Source organism: Adiantum capillus-veneris, chromosome 25, assembly GCF_014529385.1.
Source record: "Adiantum capillus-veneris isolate H3 chromosome 25, ASM1452938v2, whole genome shotgun sequence".
NCBI lineage: Eukaryota > Viridiplantae > Streptophyta > Polypodiopsida > Polypodiales > Pteridaceae > Adiantum > Adiantum capillus-veneris.
This window is the reverse complement of record NC_140955.1, coordinates 69572470-69585627: the sequence shown is the minus strand read 5'-3', so window position 1 is coordinate 69585627 and position 13158 is coordinate 69572470. Positions and strand designations below refer to the sequence as shown.

The 13158-nt window shown below is 43.0% G+C and overlaps 1 protein-coding gene across 6 annotated transcripts in view; it reads right to left on the bottom strand.

The window, feature by feature from the left end:
- Window positions 1-13158, bottom strand: part of PIE1 (SNF2 domain-containing protein / helicase domain-containing protein) — a 114200-nt gene that overhangs the window by 75869 nt on the left and 25173 nt on the right. For all 6 annotated transcript variants that reach the window (XM_086499403.1, XM_086499400.1, XM_086499402.1 and 3 more), the window contains 4 exons: window positions 12917-12978; window positions 12747-12805; window positions 10171-10903; window positions 9421-10094 (listed from right to left, as the gene is read on the bottom strand). In XM_086499403.1, the coding sequence (XP_086355529.1) occupies window positions 9421-10094; window positions 10171-10903; window positions 12747-12805; window positions 12917-12978 (1528 nt within the window). The remainder of the gene's footprint in view (window positions 1-9420; window positions 10095-10170; window positions 10904-12746; window positions 12806-12916; window positions 12979-13158) is intronic.

The following is a 13158-nucleotide window of genomic DNA, read 5'->3' as shown; positions in this document are numbered from 1 at the left end:
ATTGTAGCTTTGTGGATTTTTGCAAAGCATTTGACATGGTACCAAGAGCTCGATTGATGCGCAGACTGCAGGAGATGGGGGTGCCCATAAGAGGTAATTTGGGGGATTATGGCTTTGTACAGATCAGTGGTGGGACATACCAGAAGGGGTATCTAATTTAGTTCACTCTACTATTGGAGTGAAACAGGGCTGCCCATTGTCTCCTACTCTATTTGGTACGTATGTTGATGAGGTGTCTGATTACATTGACAGAAAGGGTGACAGGGGTGCCCAGCTGGCAGGGACGTGGATCCCATTGTTTCTATATGCTGATGATATTGTGCTGATATCTGACTCACCAGAAGGTATGCAACGACATTTGGATGCACTATGCAGTTTTGCAGAGGATAGTGGACTACGTGTAAACCTAGGTAAAACAAAGGTTATGGTGTTTAACACCACACCGCAATGGGTCAGGAGATCAGTACCTACTTTCAAATATGGTCAAGAGATTGTGGAGTATACAGATGCATACAATTACCTGGGGGTAGTCTTTACTGGGCCGAGATTTTCTTTGAGAAGAGCAGCAGAGACTAAACTAACTAGAGCCGGTGCGGTTCTGGGAGGAATGGAGAGGATGTGTTCGCAAGTTCAGTTCCAGGAACCTAGGACAAAGTTATGGCTCTTTGATACTTTGGTTGCCTCTACTATGTTATATGGGGTGCAGGTTTGGGGACCTTCTATAGGCCAGGATGGTTGGAGGCGTATGGAGAAGCCCCCGGTATCTATGATCTCTCGGCTGATTAGAGCCAAGGTTTCCGTACCGCATGATATCATTCGAGTAGAATTAACTGCCCCCCCTATGGAGATTGAGGCGCTCACCAGATCAGTCTCCTTTGTACACAGTCTGTTGGATACTACCAGAGACAGATATGCCAGGGTGGCTCTAGAGTCCTCCAGACAATTAGCTCTTAATGGGGATACATCATGCTGGTATGCACAGATGGCATCATGGTTTCAGACACATGGTTTCACCATGGACAAGTTGCCTCCTTTTCACTACTCTCTACAGGCACCCTTGAGGTCTCTGACACGGGTAGAGATTAATAGACTCATCCGTCAGGATCTGATCCAGCTAGACACGAGGAGGACATGGATAGAGCCGTTACAAGAGTTGGGCACAAAGATGGCTTTCTATAGAGAGCATCTTCTCCACCTCACAGGGGATGGGTTTGTGATTCGACCTAGCTATATGGACACGCATCTTTCGCATGGTTTGCGTTGTGCCATTGGCCAGATACGCACGTCCTCACATCAGCTCAAGATTGAGACTGGCAGATTCAGAGGGACACCAACAGATAGCAGGATATGCCGCTTATGCCATCTAGAGACAGAGACAGAAGTACATTACATATGTCATTGCACAATGTACTATGAGATACGAGGCCGTTTCACTGTCTATTCAGAGAAGGTTTTGGGCCTCTATCTAGGGTCATGAGTTATGAGGATCAAAGATGTCTTGGGCTATATCTACTTGAGTTACACAGGCATAGAGAAACTTTACTGAGGAGTGTTGAAGAGAGACATCCCCAGAGACAGATCACAGATTTCTTTACACTAGATATTGTACACCCAGAAGAACAGACAAAGGAGCAGCCAACGGCGGTGGAGAGGTCTACCCGCACTACTGGCATTCTCATAGACCAAGCATTGGAGCTAGGGAGATCTAGACGACCCCGAGGGAGAAGAGGAGCTACACAGTTTCGAAGGAGGCTACGGCAAAGGATTCAAGCCATACTCTTTCGCCGTCCAGAGTGCAGATGAAGATCTCTACTCCCCTCCCATATTGTCTTCACATTGTACTGCTTAGTTTAGGATCCCGCAATATTTATATTTTGTTATCCTAGTTTAATTTATTTTGTTAATCTGACTTTGTATCAGATACACCGCATTGTAACTTTCTGGTCTCATAGGTCACTTTGGCCTTTTGAAGACATTAATATGACATTTCATTTCATTTCTCTCTCTCGGATTTCAATGCTAGGACTGCCCATGTCACGATTGTGACTAAGATACATCATATACACATACTCATGGATGCAGATATGCGAATCGCCATGCCAAGGAGGACCCCTACGCTCGGATGGTCGCAACCCTTCGCCCAAAAGATATGCCTCTTCGCCAAAAGTCACATTCCTTCGACGATTGGTCACACCCCTTCGCTCTACGGGTGCGACTCTTCGCCCAATGGTTGCAGCTCTTCGCCAAAAGGACGTGTCTTTACGTCTAAAGTCATGTCTCTTCACCATGAGACATGCCTTTTCACTAGTGACTCTTCAATTCCTATAAAAGGAACCCTTTGTACTCAGTTTTGATTCATTCAATCAAACACGGTCTCTTGTCAGAGTTATCTTTCTAGTTCTAGTCTTGTGCAAAAATATAATAAACACATATGAAGTAATACACAGTTCTTCACCGTGGTATCAGAGCAGAATTTTTCCCCGACCCTGCGGAGTTGTGAGCCTCTCACCCTAACCGCTACACGCTCCTTACCCTATCCCGGCGTTGTATGGCAGCAGCCGAAAGGTGGTACACACACACGAACATGAACACATGAGGTAACGTGACTTCATTACCCGAAAGGCTAGCACCCAGTGTGAACGGACCCACTCCTGGCTGGCTGGATTTCCTTCGCAACGCACCCCTTCGCGATGCCCTCCCCAAGCGTTGCATTCCTTCGCTGGCTGGCTGCCTTGTGCTGCTGACTCTTCGTCGAGTTTTTTTTTTTTACGCAACGTTAATTCACCAGCAGCGTTTCAGTTTTATGCTAAGCAAACAGCAGCGTAGTTTTTTATTAAACTCAGCGAAAGGATTTTTTTTCCATGGCCGGTCAGTCCCACATTATTAACCCCCATGTGAACACACCTCTTCAATTACTAATGCCTGCAAGCCAGCCATTCCCAAAACTGTACGCTACTTCTCCTCTCAGCGATGGATTTCTGGATCTCCTACGCGAGCCACATGGCCAACAACGAATTCAAAATATATCTGTGCCGTTTCTCTTGTACATAAACAAGATTCCCGAAGAAGTCTTGCCGGCGTACCCTCTCCCGGCACCCGAAATAATCGTCATTCCCGATACTCCAGAGCCGGAACCAGACTCAGCACACACGAACCAGAGGTAATCATAATTCCGGATTCCCCAAATCCGAACCCGCTCCCGTTCCATTCCAGAACCCGTCCTACACCCATTCGCGTCCCAGGCGGTGCCGGTCCCACAGGAGTACTTGCTATACGTCACCCACAGCCACGTGACACAGTTCTAGACTTGGGTGGTTTGGCACATTTTACTCACATGCGACTCTCAACACCTTCAGCATTACGAGTATATCCTTGGGCGGTACCCCCACCTTGCCTACTCACTGATAGAGTGCAGGGTGGACGTTATAAACAAAATTCTTTCCCTCCAACCCCTAGTACGTGTTCAGAGCGAGCTACGACTTCCGGATTACACACCTCTAGCGCCCACTCCAACAGAGACACCCCCTGTCCACGAGGTCGAGGACATCTCCGATTCTTCACTTGGCTCAGAGTTCTTCACAGGGTTTGGCAACGAGTTTGCATCAGCTTCTCCCAACTATCTACCTCACATCTCACCAGCCTCCCCTCGTTATTTCCTTTGAGAGGTAGCCATGTCGACATCACAGGATGGAAGTCAAGCAGAGGACACCTTGGCTATTCTCAAGGAACATATGGGAGTACTTATGACCAGCCTCGCATCCATTTCCACTCGCTTCGACCAGATGCAGATGCAAATGCAGACCTCTTCTAAGCATCACCACACTACTTCGCGGACTCCACATGCAGCTTCTCCATCACCTTCTTCCGAAGCCTCCGCGGACAACAACGAAGAACCGGATCCGACAGCCCAGGTAGATAATCATGAACTCCAATTACTTTATAAAATCTTTAATGCTGCTCAGAAAAAGAAACTTGACGTTAAATTGCCAAAGCCCTATAATGGTCGCCAAGACAAACGCATGTTGGACCAACTGTTTAAGATGGAAGTTTATCTATCCAATACGGATTTGGCCGAGAACAAAAAGGTTGCACTAGCAAGTTCTCTACTAAAGGACGCCGCTTTCCTTTGGTGGCAACGACGGGTTGCAGATAAGAAACACACCCCTTCGTGGGATAAATTCCAACACGCAATTTGCAAGGCCTTTGAGCCGGCCTTTGAGCCTGCCAACGCGGATTTTTATGTTCGGTCCTCTCTCCACCGCTTGAACCAGACTGGTTCCTTGGCCGCGTATATCACAGAGTTCCAAAGGTTGACTCTGGAGATAGAGACCCGCAGCCCTTCTGATAAACTCCACAGTTTTGTCGATGGGCTTGAACCCACCCTGAAGGATGACGTGCACAAATACAACCCGGCCACACTGGATGAAGCCATTGCCTATGTGGAACGCCTTGGTGATAATCGGTGTATACTCAACGGAATTTTCCTCCTGGAAACCAATTCTCCACTAATGCTCGTCCTTTCCAACGTTTGAACCAAACTGGTTCCTTGGCCGCGTATATCACAGAGTTCCAAAGGTTGACTTTGGAGATAGAGACCCTCAGCCCTTCTGATAAACTCAATAGTTTTGTCGATGGGCTTGAACCTACCCTGAAGGATGACGTGCACAAATACAACCTGGCCACATTCGATGAATCCATTGCCTATGTGGAACGCCTTGGTGATAATCGGCGTACTCAACGGAGTTTTCATCCTGGAAACTAATTCTCCACTAGTGCTCGTCCTTTCCAACGTGATCGCAAAGGACGCTATAATCAACAGCAACGTTCATCTCAAAGCTCTCACCAATCTTCTAGACAGCCCTTCTCCGGACAACGAGCCTTTCGACCCTGTTTTTCTGGCCAAGCATCAACTTCTCAAACAGGCTCCTCTTCCAATGTTAATCGAAATCGAGGCAGATTTCGGCCAGATCACCGTCGAAATGGCCGCCGTGATTTTTGGCCAAATGCTTCCTTCGGACAACAAGCCTCTTCATCGGCTCCCTCCACCTCTCAGTCCAATCGCACAGGATTGTGCACAATATGTGGTGGTTCACACAAGTGGTATGAATGTCCAAAGTTCCCAAACCCTTCCAACATTCGGCAAGATTCAAATATGGAGTCATGCACAGATGCAGAACATTGTCCACCTCCTATACTGGAAAAAGGCAAACAAGCTATTCGAGTTTCCAAAGTGGTCAGTGCATTCATGTTGAATGCACACAATCGAACCTCAGTTTCTATTGATTTGTCCAACCAAATTCTCAGTCTTCTTGGTTTCATTGGTCAACATCAAATCAATGTGCTAGTGGATAGTGGATGTTCTACAAATTTCGTGAGCACTTCATTAGTAAGCAAGCTCCGCTTACCAACACAACAGAGTTTGGAAGCTTTTCAAGTAGAACTTGCAGATAGATCATTTTTGGAGTGCAACAGGAAACTTCAACAATTACAGTTCCAGATTCAAGATTACCGAGATCAATTAAATTTCTCAGTAATGCTCTTGTCACACTAGGATATGATTCTTGGTCAATCTTGGTTGTGCCAATATGATCCCTTTATCAGCTTCAGAGATCATTCCATTCAGCTTTATCATGATCATCAAGAAGTGGAACTCCGTGGTCTTTTTAATGCAAAGCCTATCACATTGGTTTAAGCTTTACAAGTTAAACGTTTGGTCGTGTGATAGTGCAACGGCCTTGGTTATGTTGCGTGAAAAAGAAGCTGAAAATGAAGAAAAATCAGAATCCTCATCGTCACCCACTGCTTACTTGCGACAGCCCTTCTTTCAACCATTCTTGGACTTATTAGCATAGTTACCCGGAACAACCTTCGCCAATTCGAGCTCCTTATCGAGTTTCATATTCGGAATCTCAAGAAATACTAAGGCAGTTAGAAGATTTATTGGATAAGGGTCACATTCGTCCCAGCAAAAGTCCTTTTGAAGCCTCAAATTTTTTGGTAAAGAAGAAAGATGGTTCTATGCGCCTTTGTATTGATTATCGTGCTCTCAATAAACTGACAATCAAAAACAAGTTCCCTTTGCCTCGCATCGACGAACTCTTTAATCAGTTAATAGGTTCAAACGTATTTTCAAAGATTGATCTAAAGTCAAGCTATCACCAGATTCGCATTCAAATTGGAGATGAGTACAAAACAGCCTTTCGTACAAAACATGGCCATTATGAATTTCTAGTCATACCTTTTGGGTTAACCAATGCCCCAGCTACCTTCATGACTTTGATGAACGAGATCTTTGGCCCTCATTTGGATACATTTGTGATCGTGTACCTCAACGACATCCTTGTCTTCAGCAAAACCATGGCAGATTCACAAAGAACACTTGCAGACTGTTTTTGAGATATTAAGTACAAATGTGTTGTACATTAACAAGAAGAAGAGCGAATTCTTTAAGAATTACGTGAACTATCTTGGACATGTGATCTCTGCTACAGGGATTGCAATGGACCCCAAGAAAATTCAGGTCATTGTAGATTGACCTTTACCTCTCACTATTTCAGATGTGCGTTCTTTCTTAGGACTTGCCAATTTTTATCACACCAAAGTTCACAAGTTCTCAGATATTGCTTCTCCTTTGATGGAATTGACAAAGAAGGATAAGCTACATTGGACTCCTGAAGCAGACAAGTCGTTCACCGATCTTAAACATGCTTTGACGACAACGCCGGTCTTAGCAATAGGAGATCCTACTCAACCATTTGATGTAACAACAGATGCTTCTGATCAAGCATCAGGTGCAGTTCTTATGCAGAATGACGCGTCATAGCTGCGATACCCGGTGTATTACAAGGAATTTTTGGCTATTGTACATTCTTATCGAACTTGGAAACATTACCTACTTGGCCTAGATTCATGGTTAAAACGATCATCAGTCTTTGACGTATATTTTCACTCAACCTATGATGAATCCTCGTCAAGGAAGATGGGTTGAATTTTTGGCAAATTTCGACATGGTAATTCAGTACGTGCTTGGTTTACAGAATATGGTTGCAAATGCTTTGAGCCGCATGCCTCGAGCAACAAATTATGCCATAAGTGACGTACAGATGGAAATTCCTGCTTGTTTCAAGAAGGAATAATTAACAGATCATGATTTTGGAGATGCGTTTCGAGCTCTCAAGTCATCTTACCCAACTCCTACAGAAATGAACATGTTCGCAGCTTATATAAAAGTGGATGAGTTATTGTATTACACTGATCGTATTTGTGTACCTCAAATACACAATTAAGGAAGATTTTGATACAAGAACATCGTCACGTTTCTTTTGTTGCACATCCTGGAGTCAATAAACATATCGGCTTTTGTCAACAATGTATTTTTGGCCACAAATGCAGAAATGAACATGTTCGCAGCTTATATAAAAGTGGATGAGTTATTGTATTACACTGATCGTATTTGTGTACCTCAAATACACAATTAAGGAAGATTTTGATACAAGAACATCGTCACGTTTCTTTTGTTGCACATCCTGGAGTCAATAAACATATCGGCTTTTGTCAGCAATGTATTTTTGGCCACAAATGCAAGCAGATGTGAGAAAGTTTGTAAAGGCTTGTCACTCATGTCAGATCATGAAAGCTTCTGGACAACTTCCTCAAGGTCTACTTCAACCTTTACCAATACCAAAAGAAAGATGGGAAAGTATAAGCATGGATTTTATCACCACTTTGCCTCGCTCATCCAAAGGCAATGCTCAAATTTTAGTGGTGGTTGATCGGTTTTCCAAAATGGCACATTTCATTCCTTGTAAGAAATCAGCTTCTGTCCCAGATGTTGCTATACTATTCGTACAGAATATTTTCAGACTACATGGGTTACCAAAATCCATCATTTCAGATAGAGATGCTTAGGGAGCTTGATGTTACAAAGGTGGGCTTATCCAGACTATCGCAGGATGAGGAGCACACTGAGTATGGCAAATGCTTGATAGATATGGGGACTGCACATGGATTGGCCATTTTGAATGGCCTACAGAGATTTCCTACATCTCCTCGTCGGCTAGATCTTTAAGGTCTCTAGGGATAGTTTCCTACGACGTTAAATTTCTCTTCTTGTTCTTCTCTCTCACTTTGTATCAGATCCACCACCTTGTAACTTTCTGGTCTCATAGGTCACTATGGCCTTTTGAAGACGTTAATATAACATTTCATTTCATTTTCTCAACTTTCCTTGGTTGTTGTCCGATTGGTAAGAGCTTCCATCCTAATGAAGAGTCCTTTTTTTTGTGAGAACGACAGAACTACTGAGCTCTGATGCCACTGTAAAAGGCTGGCACCACGTGCCAACGGAAATCAACTTGGGAGTCGGTATTGGGATACACTCTCAAGTTCAGTCATATCGGGAGAACAAGAGAACTACTGAGCTCTGATGCCGCTGTAAAAAAGGCTGGCACCACGTGCCAACGGGAATCAACTTGGGAGTCAGTGTCGTGATGCACTCTCAAGTTCAGTCATATCCAAATGGAGAGAGAAAAGAGTTTCGCGGTCACTTTGACATGGCACATACCAATGGTACCGCCTCTTATCACCAAGCAGTCAGCTTGGGAATACTTTCTGCTACAAGAGATGCAGCTGCAAGGGGGGCTTGCATCCATGAAGTAAGAGATGACCAGGAAAGAAGAAAGAAAAGCTGAATTGGAGCCACAAGTACAAGAGATGAAGACGGAGCAGAAGGAAAGGAAGGTTACCACACCACAAGTTGATCTGACAAACAAGAGCAGAAAGAAGTAAGAGTAGGAGGGTCTCCTCTCGTGTGTGGCACGGAAAGCCTTACTGAAGAGCTCCGGCAAGATTAAATTTTAGGAATAGATGTTCTTAAAGAGAAATTAAGCAAAGTTTTCTCTTTCGTCAACTTAGATCACATGGTCCTTGAAGTCAGAGGCACACAGGCAAAGCTGACATACATTGACATGAGAGAGAAGATAGCTATATGAAGCAAACAAAATCCCTCAAGGGGACATCAATGGGGATAGCAAATGAATTCACACCACTTGAGCTCAAGAACAAACCAGCAGAGCTAGCTAAAGTTGAAGAAGCCTGAAAGAATGGGAAGTGTGACTATCTATAGAGGAGGGAAAGCAATTATTAGAGAGTTTCACAAGATGCTCGCAGCTCCCCAAGAAGAGCACATTTTTTGTCTAGATTAGCTCTCTTTCATTTTATGTATTGAAAACCCATTGTAAATATACCTCTTCAGAGTCCTGAGAGGGTTTTCCAAAGCATTGTTATTTTCATTTTTCTTTTTATGCATTCATGGCATCGATGCCTAGAGTGGATTGTGACCAAGATGTATCTGATTCGTCCTATAGGTGAACTTGCTTTGCTTCTCATCACAAAAAGCATAAAGAATAGTTGATCGCTCACCTGTAGCGCTGATCGATAACTGTTTTTGAGAATCGCCGAACAAACTTTGTGAGAGAAGAATCAGAGCGAGGATAAGCATTTGTAGAAGCAGTATTGGGAATGGAAATCTCTACCCTCTGTGGAAATTCTGGATCATCATAGGTCTCTCGAGACAAAAATTCCACCTCAACTAATAGATCCTTGTCACTGTCTTTGGACGTATCCAGAGAAACTTGACCGTTGGCAGAACATATCAGAACATTAGATTTGTCTTTGCCATCTCCAGCCTCAGAGACGTGTTGCTCTGATTGAGAGAAGACTCCTTTGTCTAATTGGGGTGATGCATCCTTTTCTTGTAATGATGATGCTTCCTTATCCTGCTGCAAAGAGAAATCTTTTTCTTGTTGGAATAGAGCAGCAGCAACAAGCTCAGTGGAGGGAGGAACCTTATGGACTCCTCCAGGTGGAAACTTGTCAATATCAATGGGATTCAAAGAGCTCAAAGAGACTCTTGGCAGGCGAATAAATGAACGCCCATGGGGGGAATTGCCTAACTTCACAACACTATTTCTCAATCCTTTCGAAGATCTTCCATAGAGCCCTTCACTCGTAAGTGCTGCCACAAAATGGCGTTGAAGCAGCCATTCATTATCTGGTAAATCTTGCACTGCTTCTAATAGCTGCTTGATATGTTCCTGTTTACACATCATAAAAAACTGTTAGCATTTGAGCGATTGCACTCATAACAAACACAAAATCGATAATGCCTACCTCTGTCACTTTCAAAGGGGCATTAGTCCCTGCATTTGAGCCAGCTTTGTCAGCATTTATTTCCTTTGAAGATGCAATAGACGTATATTTCGATAGCAGCTGGCGAAACCTCTCTCTGCAATGAGCTGGGTGCCGATATCTTCCCCTGTATAAACCACCATCAGGAACACCAAATAACGTTTCACTGGCAAGAAGCCAGTTGCCACCATATTCATGCACAACAGCACAAAATATAGCATCCTCTGACGACATCCAAGGATCTGCAGAAGGAACTCTGTCTCCTGTCTTTGAAGCATCTTTCCTCTTCTCTTTGTCAAGTTTTACCCAGAAACCCTTCTTTATGGGCATCCCAAACATAGGCAAGCCACTATATTTTTTCTCAGGTACCAACAAAGGAGAGTCCAGAAGCATAACCACAGAATCTCGTTCTTTTACACCATTGTGATCCGCTTCCAGATAGTAGCTGTCATCTGAGAACCCACTTTCTCTCCTTAATTTCTTTCCCAGTACTTCCGAAGGCGTTTCTTCATCAAGCAACGTAACACTTTTCCGTTTTCTTTGAGAAGGACCACGGTAAGGTGGAGACACAAAAAGCCCTTCAGGAGCCTGCCAGTCAATCTCATTATAAAAATCTGCTTCGTTCTCCACAGCCACTTCCTCAAGACCACCTTTCTTAAGGGATCTGAACTTGGCCTTTTTCCATTTAGTTGTTGACTCAGCTTCTGTCTCTTCCCTATTTTGCCAAACATTACAGAAATGTCACTCCCTTAATGAGAAAACTGATGATTACAAAAACAAAGGCAGTCAAGTAACCGTGATGCTTTACCACATCTTCAACTAAGCTAATACATCTTACATCAGAGAATGGCAAAAAAAATTGTAGCAACATTATCTCTATCTACGCTTTGGTCTCTCTGTGAGGATATGACTGTACTGAAAATTTCATGATGGCAATCTGTAAAATTTAACTACCTTCCATGGTCGAAGTGAAATGAAAGGTGTACAAACTGATAGACTCCAAATGCATGCGATCCCTCCCACCTCTACCCCTTCCCTGCCTACTCAATGGTATAGTCTTGCACCTCCCTTAGCTTTTACCTCTTGCATTAGGCATCTTGTGCACCTTTGGTTAGGTTCATGAGCCTTCTAGTCAGCATATCATAACTCATCCCTTTTCCTAGTGGACCGTCTCAGCTCTTGGGAATCTTTTCATAAGTATTAAGAGGTAATTCCTTTTTAAAATTAAGCCCCCAAAAGATAGAATCTGTTCTCAGCAGCAAGTTTTTGATGCTCTACGAGTACAAATCCGTGGCCATAGCGACTCTTTCACCTTCTCCTTGCTGTTTCGACATAACGAGCCAGTGAATATGAAAGTATGAGACGACTATGACTCAAATCCTTGATTTGAATCAGACATGATCCTAAATTTTCAACATTTTATAATCATAATTTCAAGATATAGATCCAAAATAGAAGCCATCAATACCGTATTTTCAAAATTATCATACAATGCCGTATGCACATTTTACTATGCAAAAAAGGAATTTGTGGGAGGTCTTTTGACTCCAATTCCTATGTTAATCTAAGTTGAAATTGCCAAGTTTGAAACATGTTTTCAAAAAATGAATTTATTCGGCATTTCAAACATTTGTTAAGAGTTTTCTAACGAGTTTGAAGGCAGCTATGATCATGCCTAGCTCAATTTCAAAACAACCAAACCCCGTCGATCATCTGCATCATCAAGTTTTGGCCGCATGCTGACCTTCAGCAATATCCATGATTTTGACATAACTGTCATCAAGGTTTGGTATGCACAGTTACTGCCCTTTTTGGTTCCTACCAACCATTGTTCAATTCAAAAATCACAATTCAAAAAAAAAAGTCACATTATGTTTGAATTTTGTCAACTCAATCTACAACAGCAACGCAAGCTCCAACACTCTCCAAAGTTAGTACCCACATAGCTTTTCTCATCAAAGAACATCTTTAAAAAGGTCCTTTTGCAAAGGTTTGGACCGACATTTTTCGAGAGAAGATCATCTGAAGCTAATAGAAGTTCTTAACGTTTCACCTGTACCCAAGTATGTCCTCCACAACATTGCTTCCAAGCCAAAGGCTGTTGCAATGCTTTCATTAGAGCAGATCATAGTCATGAGAAAAACATTTACATATGGCTTTTCTACCCTCAAAGCAGCAGGCTGAACTAGCCCCGTTAAATATTTTAATTTAACTTCACCTTTTGTCACATGAAACATAGGGAAGTGGAGAGAGGTTTCAAGTGTCCATTTATGGTCATAAATTGTACCCTTAAGTTTGACAGGAGAAAGGAAAACCAAAGAGAGCATCCAATTATGAACGTATATGTGTATCTGTGCACTTCATGCTTTCTTTTGGAAAATTATTTGGGCGCTTAAGAAGCAACATCATCCATGAAAGATATCATGAGTACACAACCATATCATAGGACTACTTCCATGGATAAATTCATCTAGCGCTATGCTTTAAGATAAACAGATACTCTGATTTCATTTCCGTATATTGCCTCTACAAGGTAAAGAGAAATCCATCAAGTGTACCTTTCATGATCAAGTAATTCCTCTTCCATCCTCTCCAACCGGAGCTGGTGCTCATACTCCTGCCGATCAGAAAGGAAAACACACACACACACCCTTCAGAAATCCCAGCCTGAGCAAACGGAAAGTTCAAGTGGAGTGCAGCCATTAAAGACGAGAGTACAATTTTGTACCTGCTGTTTTAAAACTTCCAACTGTTGCCGATATGCCTCATCAGCATAAGAAGTATCCCAACCTGATTACACAAAAAACATGAAGTCTCATGATCGAATAACTTCTAAAAAGCCCTTAATTGACAAATTCAAAGTCTCTATGCATTGCGTTATGAAGCAGTGTAAATTTATTCTTATCAGGTTCTCTGTAAATTTAATAGTGAGAGTCTATAGCTTTGTGCTGCGACCAGAGAAAAGATGAA